Genomic DNA, 19,965 nt, shown 5'->3' on the forward strand with positions numbered 1-19,965 from the left:
TTCCTGTTTTATAACAATTTTCCCATCCTCTAATCATGCTTGTGGCTCTTTTCTGAAACCTCTTCAGTTTTTCCAGAATACTTCTTGAAGTGTGAACATCAGAACTGGACACAATATTCCAGGAGTGGTCACACCAGTGGAAAAAAAGAGACATAATATAACCTTTTTACTTCACTGAAGATTCACCTTGGTTAGTCCTTTGACCAAAGTGTCACACTGGGAGCTCATATTCAGCTGATTATCCAACATGATCCCCAAGTCTTTTCCCAAGACAGAGTCCCCCATCCTGTAAATATGGCCTTCATTTTTTTGTTCCTAGATGTGTGACTTTACATGTCACAGTACTGAAACACATCTTGTTTGCTTGCACCCAGCTAACCAAGCAATCCAGTTTGCTCTGTATCAGTGACCTGTCCTCTTCATTATTTACTATTCCCTAATCTTTGTATCTTTTGCAAACTTGATCAGTGATGATTTCTTGTTTTCTTCCAGGTCATTGTTCAAAATGTTAAATAGTGTAGAGTGAAAAACTGATCCCTAAAGTACCATCCTAGAAGCACATCCACTCAATGATTCCCAATTTACAATCACATTTTGGCACCTATCAGTTAGCCATTTCTTAACCCATTTAATGTGCTATGTTGATTTTGTATCATTTTAGTCTCCTAATCAAAATGTTATGTTGTACCAAGTCAAATGCCTTATAGAAGTCTAAGTATAGTGCATCAATTACATTTGTCTACTAAATTTGTAATCTCAATGTTTCCTTTCATTTGTTTATCCTTTTCCTTTTTTAATGTAAGAGTAGTTAATTTGTAAAAGGGAAGGACTAATAACTAAATAACCTTAAAGGGTACTATGAACTCCACTTCCCTTAAAAAAGATCTGCTTTGTTACAGAGATCCTTACTTAGGACATAGTCCTTGGATCTTCTGTTCTAGAAAGGAGATGACAGATGCAGTCCAAAACCAGGTAAGATCACTAAAAATGGTACTCAAAAAGTTTTTTCTTTGTCAGGCATTATTCACTTCATAACTTTTTCTAGCTTTTAAAAGCAGTAGATAATTCAGTATTAGGCTTACAGTATTAAATAATGCTTTAATTGTTTCCAGATCAAGCTTACCATGCACTCTGACTAGATATTCTTTATCGTCATCTCCTGCAGGACTAGATGCCAAACACGTATATCTTCCTGTGTCTTCCACCTAAAGGACACCCAGATAACTTTAGTAGAAACTTCAGAATATGGGACCAATTCAATTAAAACAGCAAAAGAAGTAGTGATGTTCGCAGTTGTCTTTGATTAGCAGATATCGGTTAAAAAACACAAGGGAAACAGAAGAAAATAGACAAGCAATTCCTGGGAGAGTAAGCAACCAGAAATATTTGAAAGCTTGTTTATTTTATTTGGGGTAGATTGTGGCCATCAGGCGACAACCCTTTGTAGAGGTGGTTGGCAGCTGCAGCATCCCGGAAAAAAGCACCAGGGCTAATGTGCCTCGAGCAGATACATTCTCTTCTGGTGCAGCTCTCTGCAATGAACAATCCATTAGGATGGAATAGATTGTTCTCTGAATGCATCAGCCCATACAATGGACCAGCATGGGACGAAGGGGAGGAAATGGGACTCTGCCTCCTCCTCAAACCTTTCTTGGCATCTTGCTCCCTGAGAGAAGGTAGCACTAATAGTGCCTTTGCTCTCCAGAGCACAGGAGCACACAGACTGCTATTATGAAGAGGTCCTTTGCCTGCCTACAAAGTTTTTGGCTCTCCCCTCTCTCTACTCCTGCACAGCCATGCAATTACCTCTCACAATCTGGCCTTTACATAGGTATTCTTGTAAAATGTATCCTTCTGCCCCCAAGAATTATTTGACTTCTCAAATATTTACTAACATCTTTATTATCTTCTGCGCTTCATAAATTGTTCTTTGTAAAGTCTTGGGGGTGGAGGGAGGAAGGGGTTTATCATATGACCAACAATAAAAAATTAGTCTAGATCTGTTTTTGTCCAACTCTTCCCATGACACTACATGATGAACTACAAAGTTGAAGTCCAGCTGTCTTCATAGTGATTAAATTTAAATGTGGTTTTAGTTTTCTAGGGTTTTTTTAAGTCTCCGTTTAAATTGTCTGAGTTGATTTGAATTTTTTCTTGTATGATAGGATAAATAGCAGTGTAGCTATGGTAGCATTGGTGGTGGCAGTGGAGGCACAACTGAGCTGTGCAGAGTACAAACCCGCCTGAAATCAGACTGTAGACATAGTGTGCCATGAAACTGGTGATCAGCTCAGCTCTGCAAGCCAGTCCAGGGTTTGCAAAGCCAAACGAAATTTACACGTGTCAGTCACCTGAGCACTGGCTATTCGAAGGACCTCTCCTCCTCTCAGGACATGAACATTGTCATTTTGTGGGAGTGGACGCCCATCCTTCATCCATGTGATTCTGGGAACTGGGATGCCAATAGACATACAAAAAAGCTCCAGTAGGTGGTTAACAACCACAGATATCTCTTCTGGTTGATCAGATCCATTGATATGAGGGGGCTCTGCAGCAAGGAAAGACAATTCATGTTCTTTACTAACAAAAATTCAGATTTATAAAACATGATGGGCAATCAGATGGTTAGAGAAGTAGATTCTAGATTGGTGTGTTTTATTCGTGCTCAGTCACCGACTCCCTGTGTGATATAGATCAACTCACATGAGTTCTCTTTGCCTCAGGTTAGCAACATTAGTGAAATATAATCATATTTTCCTCTGTTACATGGGTGTTGTGAGACTAAATTAGTCTGTGTAAAATGTTTTGATATCCTTGGGAGGAATACACTATACAGTAAAACAGAATTTGTATTAGATCTTCAGCTGCTGTAAATAGGTATAACATCGTCAAGCTATGCCAGTTTGCACCAGCTGATGATCTAGCCCATTGAATTTAATTTCTGTTACACCGAAGTTACCTGGTTAAAGCAAATTATTCTGTACATCAATATGCTGATTTATATTTAGCATGTTGCTGTTACCTGTAAATCTCAAATACTAATATACAAATTTTCACCATGTCCACTCAAAGGTAAATTCCAACCCTTTAATTCTACTATCTCATGAGCACTACTTCCTGAAAATGTTCTAAATTTCTAAATTATTCTCTCTATTTTAGGCATATTTTTCATCTTGTCTGAATGTAAAATTAACACTTACCCAACACTTTTAGGGTAAAGTGCTTGCTGACTTCCCCCGCTTCATTGGATGCTATACAGGTGAATCTGCCTGTGTCATCAGTCTCTGTCGTTGAAATGTGAAGAACCATTCCTTGATTACTTATAGTCAGATGGGTTCCAAGGCTTAGGGGTTGTCCATTTTTAAGCCATACCATATTGGGGGTGGGGGTGCCATCAGTAAAGCACATCATAGAAGTTGGATTGCCTTTTACTATAGTCACTTCCTCTGTTTCTCCTGCATTGTCCATGCTTGGTGGTACTGCAGAGAAACAGATATGATAATTATGGAATACACTCACACACTAATTCTTAATATAAAATAAATGCCCTGTTAAGCAATTAAATTTTCTAGGTTTCTTACACTCATGGGGTGTGTATGGGTGTGGGTGTGGCTGTGGCTGTGTGTTACAATTCAAGTAGAAATAATGCACCACATTTATTCAAAGAAGAAAAGTCTACAACATGTTATCTGAGCCAAAAAACGTAAAGAGGGTTTTAAGGTTCAACTCTTCTTACCTTACAAAAATGTTAGCAAAATTTAAAGTTTCCATATAAAGCATTTGCCAAATATCTACTTAGTAAAGTCTTCAAGCTTGTGTTGGTAAGAAAATAAATAGAATTCATCCTCTGAGAGGCAAAATCTTAATGTTCTCAATTATCCAGAGAGTTTCAATCAGGGGAAGATTTCTACCCTTCTGCTGTTACACTTAAAAAATTAACTACAAAATGCAACTTTTTTCACTTAATATCACAAAGAAACTTACCATAAACTTGAAGATTATAGTGTTTATTGTCCACTCCAGCTCTGTTAGATGCTACACAAGTGTACACACCAACATCAGACACCTGAGCTCTCACAATTCTGTAAAGAACACAGCTGCAGTTATCTCACCCATGGCTACCATATGGAATGCTTTGCTCCACTTTGAATATGACAGAGTATGATTGCAGAGGGCCAAATTCTACCCTGGCGTACACCAATTTCAGCAGAGTTGCATTAGGGTTAACTGAGGGCAGAATTTAGCTCAGATACCTTAGAGAACTGAAAACTCACCTGAGAATCTGTCCAGCTGACAACAACCTGATCTGGGATGAGATAGAGAGAGGAAGCCCATTCTTAAGCCAGTTTATTTGTGGTGTTGGGGTGCCAACAGCAGTACATTCAATGTTTATGGAGGCATCCTGTAGGGCAGTTAGCTTCTCTGCTTCATCTTTATTATTAGCTATTGCTGGTGGAACTAAATTACATAACAGGTGAATAAGAGAGGTGTTAAAATTGGCTGCTCAAAATTATTCCTGTTCTAATCTTAGCTCACCTTGTCCTGAACTGCAAGATGTTACAGGTATTGCTATTCTAACCAAAAAAAGAATCTCACAAGAAACATACCCACAGGATTCAGCAAGAACAGAGTGTCCAAACTTGGCAACCAATAGACCTTCTGATATTAGTAACTGTGGGCCACAGCTAACTTACATATACATTTACATCTTTAAAAATCAAGTGCACATAGTAATATTTACTTAGATTAGAGTAACAGAAGTTGCTTGCAGACTTCACCACAATTGATCACACAGGTACATGGTGCCATATTTTCCCACTAAGAGGTATTTATTCATTATGAAGGATCATACCTGTTGGCGCTACCCACACAAATTGTCTTGTTGGGCCTGATTCTTCCCAGTCCTGCTCCTGGGGTAGTCATTCACTCCTGTGCCAAATGAGTGTAAAATACTCCCAAAAGCAGAACACTCTGTTCACTCACACAACTGGTAGCCCTGACACCCATTTTTACAGGTGTAAATGGCGGCAAACTGTGCCAGGCAGAGGATGATTAGTCTTACTTTCCTCAGTTGTGACATTAAATCAAGAGGATCTGGTACAAAATTATTTCAGATTATTGTTTGGATTAATTTAAATCCTGAGTAAAACAAAGTTTAAAACTTGCTTCACTTCCGCATTACTCTAATTTTAAGAGGGCACAATGTGACTGAGATCAACAGAGCTAAGATGTGTAAAACTTGAGTAATGAAGTGTTGAATTAGGCCCATACAGTGTCTTTCTCCACAAAAAATAAAAAAATAAAATAAAAAATCATCTTGGGTGGGTTTGTTTTGTTATGGAATATACCATAGGAACTGACTTCTGTTTATCCCAAAATTTATTACTCAGCAATGGTTTCAATCATTTTGATCCTCTGCAGTATGTTATATAGAACACAATATGATATCTACATCAACAAACTACACATGAATATAGATACATAAGATTACTTAGGCAGTCACTTCTTTGCCCTATCATGTGAGTGGTAACAAAGTCAGGCTAATAGGTCTGACTTCAGTCTGTCACATTTAAAAACTCACCATAAACATTCAAGTTGAAAATTCGATCTTCTTCTCCCGCAGGATTAGTAGCCACACATGTGTATTTTCCCACATCAGATGTGAGCACTCCGAAAATGTTTAAGGTGCTGCCATCTGGAGTCACTCTATAAAAAAGGTCGTAGAATACAATGAGTTTGTTTGCTAGGTCATAAGAACAAGTAAATAAACAGCTAGTATGTACATTTCAATTAAATTACTTCCCCACACACTTTCTATGGAAATTCAGTTATAAATCTATTACTCTATTCAAAATTTTAGCTCCCAGAGAAATTTGTTTTTAAATCTATTATTATGAACATATTTCATGAAATTCTGGTTTAAGGATTGAGCTGTTTTAGCTTCCATTTAGATTCAGTTCCATCCAATTGCAGTCAAAATATGTCCATCATTCTCAGAGTATTTTTACATACATGTTATATCCTTGGAGGCTTCAGCTTTAGGAAGAAATCACTGGAGACACAGAGAGCTGTAAACCTTGGAGCAGCCATTTATTGCTACACACAGAACTAACCAACAGCCAGCCAAACAGACTGGGCTATCCTCTAATAATCTGATCAGTTGCCATATCAACACAAGATTCTATTACCATGACAACCAAATACACAACAATACAGCTCCCACCTCTTAAACCTCATCTGATAGGAACAGCTATTTAAATGAGAAACTTAGGGATATTATGTGCCAATCTCTGAAATACTTAAAACACAGAATCATGGAAGATTAGGGTTGGAAGACACCTCAGGAAGTCATCTAGTCCAACCCTCTGCTCAAAGCAGGACCAACCCCAACTAAATCAAAATAAAATAAAAATAAAAAATGTAAAAGTAAAAATAAAAACGTTGAGTAAGATATCATGTCACTTTCCCAGATTTGTGTATTTAGTTGTATAGGCCGTTGGGGGTACTCTAAGTTGTGCCTCTGGAGTGGACCTGGTATCCCCACAATTGCGAAGACATAAAGATGGCTTACAAGCAACATTTGTGCCCCCCTCCACCCTGAGCTGTATCAGCACCAAACAGCTTGTCCTAAGGATCTGGTACGTTGTCTCACAAATCATGTATTTATTAGATCTACCTTGTGTATAACTACTTATTCTGAAGTAGGCAGAAGAGAGGGTAAACTACATCTGTAACACTATTTGGTTAGCTAGATATATTATGTAAAACAAAACAGATGAGCAACAAATCTACATAATTAACAAAATATCCTAGAATTAGAGAAATTAAGGACAGAAAAGATCAATGTCACTTACTAAAGTTAGATTATTCAGGCTCATAGTTTTATAATTCTTCTGCCTATGCCTTGCAGATGTTGCAGACTGAGAGAACACAGAGTTTTATTTTTACTCACCTTATTCTTTGTGATTCATTGCTGGTAACTGGGTTTCCATCTTTAAGCCACTGAATAGCAGGTCTGGGAATTCCTTTGGCATTGCAGACAAGCTGGATACTTTCCCCAGGGAGGACGCTGACTTCACTTGGCATTTCAGATCCAACAATATTTGGAGGAACTTTTGGGAGAGGGGGTGAAATTCTAATCAGTTAGTTAAATGGGGGTAAACCAGGAGTAACTCCATTATTTCAATGGAGTTTCTCCCAGTAGATCAAATTAATAGGGAATGTGTATATTCCTCCTGATGGGATGTTTACAAAGGTGACTAGAAAAATCAACTTTAACCATTTCATAATCCTTCCAGTGTGTACAGTAACCTGTTCATATTCAGCAGATTGATAATAATAGATAATGCTTCCTTTAGCATCTATTATAGCAATGCAAATAAAATCTATTGGATACCCTGATGCAGCAAACACTTAAGCACATACTTAACTCTGAACATGTGAGTAGCTCCAATGAAGTCCACAGGATTATTCACACACTGAAAGTTAAGCACATGTTCAAATGCTTAGCATCCCTAGTGATGTAGTGACACATTACTCAGCCCTAACCATTATTCCGTTACTCCACTGATTTTTTTTTCATAAAGATGATGTGTCACAGTTTTCCTTTAAAACCTCCTTTTGGCATCAAACATCACCTAGCAAAAGAACCATAGCATACTACTGCTCCTGAAACCCTTTTGGGCTCCACAACGTTCTACTCACACTGAGATTCGTGTAGCATTAGTGTCCAGCGTGATGGAGCCAGTTGCTGTGATCAGCAACGAACATATGGAAACAGTGCAATATAGCAAATAAACCTATTATTTTCAAACTGCAGTGTAATTAGATGTAAAGAATATTCTTTTGCATACCAACTTCTGAATAACATTGTAGCAAGGTTTTGTTATCCTTATTTTTTGCTATTGGTTGCCTGACAGAAATGATGGCACTGATTCTCCGCTCCGCTATACCAGTTTTATATAGCTAAATCATCTTAATTGTCTTCAGTGGACTTAACACCAGTTTTATGCCAGTGTAAGTGGCCAGTAAGTATGATTCTGTTTAGTGCATACACATACTGTACCTTGAATGGAAAGGATGTAACTCTTCTGCGCTTTTCCTTCTACATTTGAAGCTATGCAAGTGTAGTTTCCACTATCTGAAATCTGAGAGCGGGCAATCTGCAGCTTGCTTCCTCCAGACAAAATATGTATTTCAAGTGAGTCAGAGTTTTCTAAAAACACACAGATAAGAAAGAGTTGATTAGTATTAGAACTAGTCAGAAACAGCAAACACATTTTGTGAAAAAAAAATCATCAACAGATCAAAAATTTAAAAAGATTTCATCCCGCTCTAGTTCATATAAGGGGTAGCTAATATGGGGAGAGAGGGAGGAAAAACAAAAGAATAGTCCCTGAAAACACCACAGGAAAGACACACTATGATCTATTATAGGAAAGAAAACGGGGGGGAGGGGTGTGAAACCAGGAAGGAAAAACATTACCTATATGCTTCCCATTCTTTAGCCATATTAGTGTTGGTGGAGGAATTCCAGTAGCATCACATGCAAAGGTGACAGGATTACTGATTGTTTCATTGATCCTGTCTTGTTCAGGGCCTTCTATACTTGGTGGAACTATTAAATAGAACAGCAGCTGCATAAATACCTTAGTTACCAAATTCCTTAGTAAACTGACTTTGGTTCAATTTTACTGTAGATAATGTGGTATATGCTCACCATAAACATTAAGATGGAAATTTTTGTCATCTCGCCCGGCAACGTTTATGGCTTTACACACATACTGGCCAGTGTCAGACACCTAAAATGGAAAAAGAATTTTTATGTACTGGGTCAATTTTCCTGAAGATGATAACAGACCTTTTAACACTAGAATCCCCTAGTGGTCATGGGCTCTGCTATAGTTAGACTTAAAAAAGGCTTTGCCATTTGTAATCGGAACTTGATTCAAAGCCCATTGAATTTAACAGAAAGACTCCCACTGACTTCAATGGTCATTGGGTCAGACCTATAAAGAGCAAAAATAACTGGTCAACAATAGTGACAAAGTGTGCATTAGACTAATTTAGTATACCTCAGCACTCTTGATTTGTAGCATTTGTCCATCTGCTAGGATCTCTATGTTTGCAGACTCCGTGATCATGCGTCCATTCTTGTACCATGTGATAACAGGTGGTGGGACTGCATTGGACTCACACTCTAAGGTCACTGGGATTCCCACTCTCACAGTCACCACTGCAAGAGATGCTCCACTCTGGTCTTTAATATTCGGGGGGACTGGAGAAAAAATTAAAAGAATTATTTTCTTCCTTGTTTTGTGAGGAGGGGAAAAATCAACCTAAAAAAATGGAAGATGTCCTCATTTCATAGTAATAAATATTATTTAATATGATAGTGAAAAACAAACCATAAACAGTAAGGAAACTCTTTTTCTTGCTTTCTCCAGCTTGGTTTCTGGCTATACAAATGTATTCACCACCATCTGAAAGTCTGGCTCGAGGAATTTGCAGAGTCCGACCACCTAAAGTGATCCAAAGAGAGAAGGTGAGTTAAAATGACACCTAGATTTATTCTGTAGTTATTGTATTAATCTGAAATGAAATTTTGCAATAACGTTTTCTATGAACTGCAATTTAGGCACTAGATTAATATAAGATTCTAAAGAGCAGCACTGCTCTTGCTGACTAGTGCTGCCTAACCCTTAGAGAAATTTCCTTAATGAATTACAATTTTGGGGGAAATTCTTGGCTGGTGTAAATGTGTGAAACCACTGAAGTCAATGGAGCTTTCACCAGAGAATTTGGCCCATTAATACTCTTCTTCACCCTCTTTTCCTTCGCAGCTACTTCCTCCCTCCTAACACAATCATGGCCTTTCCACTTAGCTCCCTGACAAGCCCCTCCTTCCTTTACTGATCTCACATGACTTCCTCCGTTTGTGGACTAACTCCATCCAGATATCTGCCAGTAGGCCACAGGCCTGCATCCCAGCTGCCGGTAAGCAAGTTCCATGTCAGTTATTTCCCATACACCTACAAACGTCCACCCCAGCTAATCCATCTCCAGCATGTCAAGTCAGAACCCATAGCAGGGAACTGGATTGCATTAGGATCTCTAGCTTTCAGCATTAGAAGTGGAGGGTTGGGTGTAGGTCAGGGTGGTTTCCTGACATGATTCCTGTGACAAATAGGGCAACTTCCTGTAATATCCTTGAAAACCCTTACTATATTAAGCTTATGTATTATTGTGGGCCAGGATTGCATGTAAGCTCTCCAGGGGGGAAATGTGACAGATGTGAGACCTGGGAGTTGAGAAGACTATACTGAAAATGTGCCAGACATGTATGGACTTTTGGCTAGGGAAAAGTTAATGCAAAATTCCCCAACTCCAGTTATGCAAAAACACACTTTTGAAGCTACGTCTGAGGAGAGGGTCATTGTCTGCTGGTTACCAGTTACAGAAGATCAAGATCAAAGGTCAGAGGCTGACTTGCCCAACCTTGCTTTGGGTTCCAGATCAAAGACAGATGAACTTGTAACCACCGGAGCCCTAAGCTGGAGTTGAGTTGAGGGTAACCTCACATAAGCTTTTTAGCATGCATGCAGAGTATTTTATTGTTTTAATATTTTTCTCTGTAATGCTTTTACTTTAAGAAAAAGTGTGCTTGCTTAAAGAAGTTGTTTGGTAACTTATAGCTGCAGGAAATACACTGGTCATAGCCCTCAGAGAGGTGCTGTCCTTTTAAGCAGTCTGGCTTGCTGGAGATATCACAGCATAAGGCAAGGAGCTGTGCAGCCTTAAATTCCCCAGTCAGGAGGGAGTGAGACATGGGTCTCTTCCCAAGAGAGGTGACAAGTGGGAGCCAGAAGCGTAAAGTGGGTGCCCTTGGTGGAACACAGATGTAGTTACAGGTGTAGTTACCCTGAAACTGTAACAATTCCTACTCCACTTACTCCCTGATAGACGCTCACAGCCCTTATTGTCTAAGATCCCTGCAGTACCTTTGTCCTAGAAACCCTTAGGAAATAATGAATTCCCCCTGGGAATTAGCAAGGTTCTTAAGGGTTGAGTTGAGGGGCCAATTCCCAGTTAAGTCAGTGATAGGGTGGTTGTTTTTTTGCGGTCTAGACAAATGGGATTTAGATTGGATCCTTAGTTGATAAAGTGACTGTCTCACTCAATCATCATTCCTTTGAAATAGTCTGTGCTATATGAGCTGTCCAACAGTCTGATCCACACCAACACAAACGGTTGTTTGTTCCAATCCTTCCAGCCTGATTATTAAAAAAAACAGTGACCCCATTCAAAAGCAAAAGAGATTCTAAAATATTTTAACTATAAGAGGCCAGATTTATTACTTGTATAACTCCACTTAATGGAGCTACACACAGAGTAAAGTTGGTTCTACATATTTTGCTGTCATATTTATCTACAGAAAAGGAAAGGATGAGACCCCAGAGTTTACAGAAACAGCAGCGATTCCTCACCAGGCACAATGAGAGCATTAGTATTCAAGCTGATAGGTTTTCCATTCTTGAGCCAGCTGAGATCAGGAGGTGGGAAGCCAGTAACCTCACAGGTCAAGGAGACGAAATTATTCACCACCACAGTCAAATTCTCAAAATTAGTACCCACAACACTTGGAGGAACTGCAGAAAGAAATACAGTAATAGAACATACTTCAGTGTCAGCAAACAATACTCCCAAAGACCCTTAATTACTAAAACAAAAACTGAGTTGCTGAGTGCTGCCAAATGGCTGAGTTAAAAACATCTCTCACATCCCATGCACTGATCCTCAGCTTTCTGCAAGTATCTGGAAATACTGTGATTAAAGCCAATCCTGCTCTCATCCCCTTTTCTACAATTCCTTAAAGCCTTACCAATGCACCCACAGTTTCTTCCCTGTATGGGGACATGGCAGGGATGACCTAGCCTGTGCTGAAAGCGGGAGTGAGTAATTCCAGATTCAGGAATTATAAAGCAAATCATTTCTCAGGACATTTGCTCTGTAAAAACTAAATTGGAGATTACCGTGTCAGGGTGAACAGGAGGACTATACATCTTTTTGCTGATTTTGTATTTTTATTACTGATTTTTCTGCAATATTTTCATTACTGAGAAACCCCGAAAAGATTCCTTCAGAATAGGGTTTTTTCCCTCCCTTCATGTCCAGACAGGTCTGATTTATAACTGGTTAGCTATGCAGTTTAAGATACTGCTATGTGTGTGGAGGGGCTTCCCACTCACAAATTAATTTAAAGACAAAATAGTTCAAAATTTGGTCCTACTCTGCATTTTCACTTTAAAACAAAATATTTGTAAATATATTCCTCTCATTGAGATCTGAATTCAGGATTCCAACAACTCTGAAAGAAATGCAGGAGAGAGTTACTGGCTTTCTTTTCAGTGATATAGCCATTGCGAGGAACAAGGATTCCTGATCTTAGAACATGGCAAAAGGATGTGATCAAATGTTCTAGGTCATATCCACCAATTACTCTCCAGCTGTTGTGTCATTGCAGTGACACAAAGCAGTGGTCATTAAGTCAGGTTTATGGCTATTTTGTGGCACGAAGAGGCATAGAGCAACCAGAATCAACTAGTGAATCTGGTTTATAGTTTTAAAATTTAAATATGCGGGTCCTATGTGATCAATACATTTGTTCAACATGAGTATAAAATTCTACCACTAGTGTGTGTACATTGTCGTTATCCACAGAAATTTGAAAGTCTTGAAGTTCAGAGATCAGGTTTACAAAGTTCCAACAGCAGTCTTGGGATGTGATCCCAATGGAAAGTCTGCCATTGACTTCAGCTACCTTTGGATCATGTCCTTAACTGTGCCTTGAGGTGGAAGAAACCCACTAATTGCCACATGAAAGAAATTTAAATCCTTCCCGAAACATATATGGATTAGATTAGAATAGGCTTTTTTTGTACTATACAACTGAAATTCCCATGCCCTTTACAGGAGAATAATGGGCTGATCTTGTGAAGGCATATAGATTACTGAGGTCTGTGATTGTATTCAGGGAAGACATAGATAAAGGTGATATGTCTTATATGATGTTTTGAATAGAGTGGGTTATCGAACTGATAAGGGGTTCTGTGTGGATCACATGCAGAAGGTTATGTTATATGCTGAGATCTCTGAACCATACCACGACAGAAAGTGTGGATGCAGTCTCCAGTGTTTACTTGGTAGGTTTACAAGGTCATAACCCAGTATGAAGTTTTCTATGATATAGTGTATAAGGTAGGTCTTCAGCCCACAGCTGAAAGTTAGAAGGAGGAGTGGACATGGGTCAGAAATGAAGGGGTAGATTCAAATTTAGTGCTGAAATCTTAACTGAATAAGTCCTTTTTGCAGCTTTGAGTTTTTAAAAATAGAAAATGTTCTAATTTCCTGACCGCATTTACATTTGTTTTATACTCGTGAATCTGAAAATCCCAACCTTCCAACTTTATTTTATTCCAACAATATCACGCTACTGTTATTTTAAATGGGATTATGAATACTGTAACTCTATTTCAGCAAAATATTTATCTTGGAATTTTGGGGGTTTTTTAAAGAGAAGAAAAATAAGTTTCTAAGACATTTCTATTCCTGATTATTTTTAAATATTATTTTTCATTTAATTTAAATGTTAATTTCCAAAATTAATTTTCTTGAAAAATGTTATTTAATAAAAGAATCACAAAACATGTTATTACCCTATATCCTTGCAAATAAAAAAAATCCCACTAATTCAAATGTGACAGTCAATAACAAGACATTGCCTTGCACATAAGACAATAAAGATTTTTACATTGGTGCAATTGGCTTCATTACAGCGGTCCCATTCATGGCCTAGTGCAGGGTCGGCAACCTATGGCACACGTGCCAAAGGTGGCACGCGAGCCAATTTTTGATGGCACGCAGCGGCGGGCTGAGCAGCTCAGCCCGCCGCTGCTCTGGGGTTCCGGCTGCTGCCCCATTGCCAGCCGGGGTCCTGGCCGCCGGCCCCACTCAGTGCTGTCTGCTGGCCTGAGGACCCCCAGGGAACCCCAGGCTGGCAATGGGCTGAGCAGGCTGCTGGCTGAGACCCCGGCTGGCAGGAGCCGGCGGCCATAACCCCAGAGTGGTGGCGGGCTGAGCCACTCAGCCCGCTGCCAGCCTGGGGTTCCATTCACTCAGCTGGCGGCAGGCTGAGCAGGGCCGGCGGCGGGCTGAGTGGCTCAGTCCGCTGCCAGTCTGGGGTGCTGGCAGCACTCAGCGGGGTGCCGGCAGCACTCAGCCTGCTGCTGGTCTGGGGTTCTGTCTGCCGGCCCCGCTCAGCCTCCTGCCAGCCTGGGTGAGCAGAACCCCAGGCTTGTAGTGGGCTGAGGGGGACCGGCGGCCGGGAACCCGGCTGGCAGGAGCTGGCGGATGGAACCCCAGACCAGCAGCTGGCTGATCGGCTCCGCCTGCTGCCAGTCTGGGGTCCCGGCCACCGACCCCACTCAGCCCAGACCGGCAGCGGGCTGAGCAGGGCCTGGGATCCTTGTCTGGGGTTCCAGCCACCAGCCCCACTCAGCCCGCTGCCAGTCTGGGGTCCAGCTGTTGGCCCTGCTCAGCCCGCTGCTGGTCTGGGGTTCCACTCACTCAGGTGGCAGTGGGCTGAGCGGGGCCGGTGGCTGGGACCTGAGACGAGCAGCGGGCTGAGCGGCTCAGTCTGCCGCCAGTCTGAGGTCCCGGCCGCTAGCGCCACTCAGCCTGCCGCCGGTCTGGGGTTCCGTCCACCAGCTTCTGCCAGCCAGGATCCCGGCCACCAGCCCCCCTCAGCCTGCTACCAGCTGGGGGTTCTGCTCACCCAGGCTGGCAGGAGGCTGAGCGGGGCCGGCGGCTGGGACCCCAACTGGCAAGGGGCCAGCAGCTGGAACCCTAGACCGTCAGAAGGCTGAGTGCTGCCGGCACCCCAGACTGGCAGCGGACTGAGCCACTCAGCCCCCGCTGGCCCTGCTCAGCCCACCACAGGCCCGCTCAGCCCGCTGCCGGCTGAGTGAATGGAACCCCAGACCGGCAGCGGGCTGAGCGGGGCTGGTGGCTGGAACCACTGGCAAGGATCACACTAAATTGATAAGATCTGCATTTTAATTTTATTTTAGATGAAGCTTCTTAAATATTTTAAAAACCTTATTTACTTTAAATACAACAATAGTTTATTTCTATAACAGACATAGAAAGAGACCTTCTACAAACATTAAAATATATTACTGGCACCTGAATCCTTAAATTACAGTGAACTTGGCACACCACTTCTGAAAGGTTGCCGACCCCTGGCCTAGTACATCACTCCAGAAGCTTTATTTGAGGGCTTAGGTGGGATTTAAATACTGCAGAGACATTGTGCAGGTCCTCTGCACAGGAGTAACTTTCACCTATATAGAAATACATATGGTAGCAGTGAGCTGGCACCACAGAGTATCAGTAATACTAAGTCCTCCATTCAGCAAGGTACTTATGTATGCTCCTACCATTCCGCACATGAGTAGTCTCATTAACCTTAAGAGCACTAACTAAATGCTGGAAGTGAGGCACATGCTTAAGTACCTTGCTGAAATGAGTGCGTTTAAACTAATACAGAATCTGCAGACTGTTTACTTGCAATTGAAATATGAGCCACATGAACAGTAACGCAGCATTAATTTCCTTTATTTCAAAAGGGAACAATCAGCATGTTAGGAAATAGTAATCTTACCGTGAACATTAAGGTTAAAATACTTTTTGGCACTTCCGGCTATGTTCTCCACAACACACACATACCTGCCGGTATCTGTTATTTGGGAATTTAGGATCTAAAAAAGGAAAACAGGCTTCAGTAGAACTAATACGAGGTCATTTACACTTAAAACTGCAAGATATGTATTGCTGATGTATTAGTGTTATTAGAGGGATAACAATAACCAGTGTCATGAACAGGTCAGCCTAGGGAAGTATGCACTCCTGCTACCCAACGGTACCTGCTCTGCCAACCTGCGTGTTTCAATCACCGGGAAAGTCAGCATCTTTCACATTTATTTTTAATTTTGTACTAATTTAATGAAATCCTCTTAAATGAGTTAAAAATAAAGGCCTGATTCTCCACACCATTTTAATGCCTGTGTAAAGAACAGAGCTGAGACTCAGGCCTAACTTTTTTACTATTCTACCAACACCTTCCATTTTTACCTGTAACATCCTTCCACCGGATAAAGACTTGTGTTGGTCATCTTCTGCTAGGAGCTGGCCATCTTTTTGCCAAGTTATGCTTGGAGCAGGGCTGCCAGTTGCCACACATTCCATCACTGTGGTCTTGTTCACAAGCACAGTGACCTCTTCAGGCAGATCAACATCAGCTCCGTTAATGGATGGTGGCACTACATAGCATGCAAAGCGGAACAAGGAGATTGCTACATAATACCATATAAGCAGTGATTTCTTTGTGAAATTGCCAGAGGGATAGAGCCACACATAGATCTTGAATTGGCAGGTTAAGGTAAAGATAACTTCATAGTTAAATAGGGAGCAATAATAAAATCCCAAGGAAAAATACAGCACCAGATCCTCAGCTGGCATAAAGCAGCATAGCTCCAGGGACTGCAATGGAGCTACAGCTATTTACACCAGCCAGGGATCTGATTCAGAATGGAGAAGAGGGGAAAATTAATTTTCCTGCTGGGAAGTTGAGTTTTTAGAGCTATGACAAAGGAGGATTTCCAAGGCATTCCCCTCATCCTATTAATAAATCACTGGTTCTAGCAGTTTTGGAGTTGGAAAAAAAACTGAGTACACTCAAAGCCAAGGCAAGAAGCACAAAGATTTCCTAGAGTATGTCTCTGACTGGATCATACAAGACTTAGACTTTGAAGCCATCCAACCCAACTTATGGAACATTCCTACAGACTGTTAGGAGTAACTCCAATACAATTATATAGAAATTATCTAAAAATCTATAGCATTAACAGAGAACAATGCCAATGATATAGAATTCTATAGCAGGGATATATATTTTTATTACCTTTTATATGATCTTACTGAGTTATTCTATATAATGTAATCATTCTCTTTTAATTTCAGCGGGACTTTTCCTTTAGGGTCTTTTGCCATAAAAAGTGAATTTAGAATTTTTAAAAATAGAAAATAATGCAAGATTAGCTCACAGAGCACATGGACATCGTATTGAATGGAATCTTCTCCAGCTTCGTTTACAGCCACACATGTATATCTCCCAGCATCTTCTGCCTGGGTCCGTGGAATCTGTAACACTCTGCCTCCTGGAGGGAAAACACATTCAAAATTTAAATCTAAAATCAAGTGATTTCCATCACTCAAACATACCACATTCCTCTGGAGACCTGAGTCAATGACATCATGCATGACTGGGGGCAAAGGGCTGGGTATGTAATTTTCTCCCCATTGGTTTGTCTTGAATGATCACTTTCAGTTCTGGACTAACTAAAGCTTTTTGTTTCATAGTTGCTTTCTCTACATCCAGCTTGGTTTTAGTTGGAGGTTCATAATAAAATGTTGGCAAAGAATTAATTCCATTGGAAGGAATCTACATTCTTTGGAGACATATCAGCAACAGAGTTGTTGATCAATCTAGAAGTGAAACTTTCCACAGTGAGCTAATAGAAAACTTTGTCATTGACTCCATTAGAGAAAGTATATCAAACTGAAGAATATTTGCTGTTTGGTAAACTATGCATGACTGGAAATTTTCACTCTCAGTGCTCAGTTATATGTGGTTTTACTCTTTGATTTTCTTCTGTATTTAAAATATTATCCCTTAACAAATTGGTGCAATTCCCTCCCTGCTCAGAGAAGAGAACAAATGTTGGAAATAATACAGATCCAGATTGTGGCTGGCTTCTGAACAGACAAGCAGAGATGGGGATGGCACAAGGAGCCTTCCCACCTATAAGCTGTACCGCCACCCTCTGAACAGAATCCAGATAAAACTGCACTGCTAAGTGCAGGAAATACTCCCTACAAGTGCTCCCTGGAGCATGAGCTTTTCCAAAGGGATGGGTAGCAGGAGGCCATGGGCCTGTCTGCAGGAGGCCATGGGCCATGGGCCTGTCTGCATGAGGCAGGGGAGCTGATTAGCTAGGCAAGGAAGTGCATTCTGAATCCTCTAAAGCAAAGTGTGCTCTGACGAGCTCTGGGACACTTTGTATCACTCAAACAAAATCCCTTCTGGAGCTTCTCTGGGATGATGTATTTCTGCACAGCCCCTTACTCAACGCTGTATCTAGAGGGCACAATCAAGCCCACAGAATGTGAACAAATCACCTATTTGCAGAGTTCCACAGGGACTGTTCCATTTTAGTGTTTCCATGGCTTTCACTGTCGATGGAGAAATGTTACTATTCCAAATGTGATTGTTTTGTTACAGTGAAACGCAGAAGGAAATGTAACAACAGTGGATTGTAGGTGTTGTTCAATGTCTCTGTTGCATATTCACCTACATCTGTCAATCAGCATGTAATAGCTGAATGTCCATATTCACGATCTGTTAAGGGATTATACTTTAAATAAAGAAGAAGAAAAATCAAAAGCATATATAAAGTCTGAGCACTGGGAGTGAAAATTTCCAGTCAAGAAAAAATGGATTGAGAAGGATGCACATCCAAAATTAATTATTAGTAAATTGAGTACTTTGAAGATGAAAATGCAATTGCCATATAAGTGCTAAGTATTATCATTATTTATTAAGCTCATCAGGTGATATGTTAAAATACCCACCTGGTAATATCAGTACTTTATCACTGGAGCTCAGAGGGTAGCCATCTTTATACCATGTGAGAACAGGAGGGGGCACAGCATTGGTCTCACAATACAGAGAAAGAGGATTGTTGACAATCACATCTTTGGTTTCTCCACCTCTGCCTGTATCTACTGTGTTACCAACTTCCCATGCTCTAGGAGGTTTTTGGAACCTAGGAGGAACTACATTCAGAGAGAAAAAAGAGGTTAGAGTTAGGATTTTATAGCAGAAATCCATATTTGGACAATCTAGTAACAAAAAAATATTGGAGTTGTTAAATAGCATCTTTAAGCTACACGGCAAATAAGCATTCTAAATTAGATCCCATCACATCAGCCATGTACTCCATGCATGAAAATCCCGAGGCCCAGCAGCAGTGTGAACGTGGTCATGCAAACAGTTTAACCACTACTGAGTAATGTCTGGGCACTTCCTGTAGGTTAATGATTGACTAAATAGGAAGAACTGATTAAAAAAAAAAAGCCAGGAGAGGACATTACTCCAAGTTAACTCAAAGCTGTTTGGGACAAGTATTGTGTTTATCCAAGATTTTCATAAGTGACTAGTGATTCTGGATGTCCAACCTGAGACATCTTAAAGGCACCTGATTTTTTAAGAAAAATACTTTTTAGAAGTGCCTTATTGTTTTACCCATCATCACTGCTCTTACAGCTAGTGTGAGCAAATTAATAGGTTTTCTTTTTCCTGCAACCTTTGTTCAGGCAAAACTTCCTGTGAAATAAAATTTGGTGAACTATTACACAAGAAATCAACCTAACCGCCAGAGCATAGGCTGGCACACAGGCATGGGTATGAGGAGACCTCATATCTAGATGTAGCTCTGCCAACCACTAGCTGTGTGGCCTTGGGTAAGTCACTTAACTATCAGTGCTCATCTTCCCCCTCTGTAAATGGAAATATTTGACACTTTCCTTTCTTTGTACATAGATTTTAGATTTATAGATGAAAAGTGCCAAGTATGTTTTCTCTCTCTTATGCTAAGCAAGTTTTTGAAGCTATCTTTTTTATGTATGCATACAGTGCCTAGCACAATGGGGGTGCAGATTGGGGCCATTAGTGCTACTGGGTGCTGTAGGGAGAAACTTAATATTGATGCAAAAATGACATTAATAAAATGATTATAAATGTTTTAGATTGTTACAAACTTGTTTGCACCTTTACTGAATAGAAAA

General features: G+C 40.5%; 1 protein-coding gene across 1 annotated transcript in view; it reads right to left on the bottom strand.

Moving 5' to 3' along the window:
* The window catches only part of HMCN1 (hemicentin 1), a 319,979-nt gene that overhangs the window by 69,493 nt on the left and 230,521 nt on the right, over positions 1–19,965 (bottom strand). Inside the window, exons 54-70 of the mRNA XM_045027042.1 lie at positions 18,751–18,954; positions 17,163–17,276; positions 16,192–16,379; positions 15,722–15,818; positions 11,487–11,648; positions 9,408–9,521; positions 9,075–9,277; positions 8,720–8,801; positions 8,486–8,617; positions 8,066–8,215; positions 6,953–7,112; positions 5,582–5,706; positions 4,275–4,458; positions 3,985–4,082; positions 3,201–3,479; positions 2,352–2,548; positions 1,124–1,205 (exon numbers count right to left, since the gene is read on the bottom strand). Coding sequence (XP_044882977.1) covers positions 1,124–1,205; positions 2,352–2,548; positions 3,201–3,479; positions 3,985–4,082; positions 4,275–4,458; positions 5,582–5,706; positions 6,953–7,112; positions 8,066–8,215; positions 8,486–8,617; positions 8,720–8,801; positions 9,075–9,277; positions 9,408–9,521; positions 11,487–11,648; positions 15,722–15,818; positions 16,192–16,379; positions 17,163–17,276; positions 18,751–18,954 — 2,571 coding nt within the window. The remainder of the gene's footprint in view (positions 1–1,123; positions 1,206–2,351; positions 2,549–3,200; positions 3,480–3,984; positions 4,083–4,274; positions 4,459–5,581; positions 5,707–6,952; positions 7,113–8,065; positions 8,216–8,485; positions 8,618–8,719; positions 8,802–9,074; positions 9,278–9,407; positions 9,522–11,486; positions 11,649–15,721; positions 15,819–16,191; positions 16,380–17,162; positions 17,277–18,750; positions 18,955–19,965) is intronic.

This window comes from Mauremys mutica, chromosome 8 (assembly GCF_020497125.1).
Source record: "Mauremys mutica isolate MM-2020 ecotype Southern chromosome 8, ASM2049712v1, whole genome shotgun sequence".
In the NCBI taxonomy this organism is placed as follows: Eukaryota; Metazoa; Chordata; order Testudines; family Geoemydidae; genus Mauremys; species Mauremys mutica.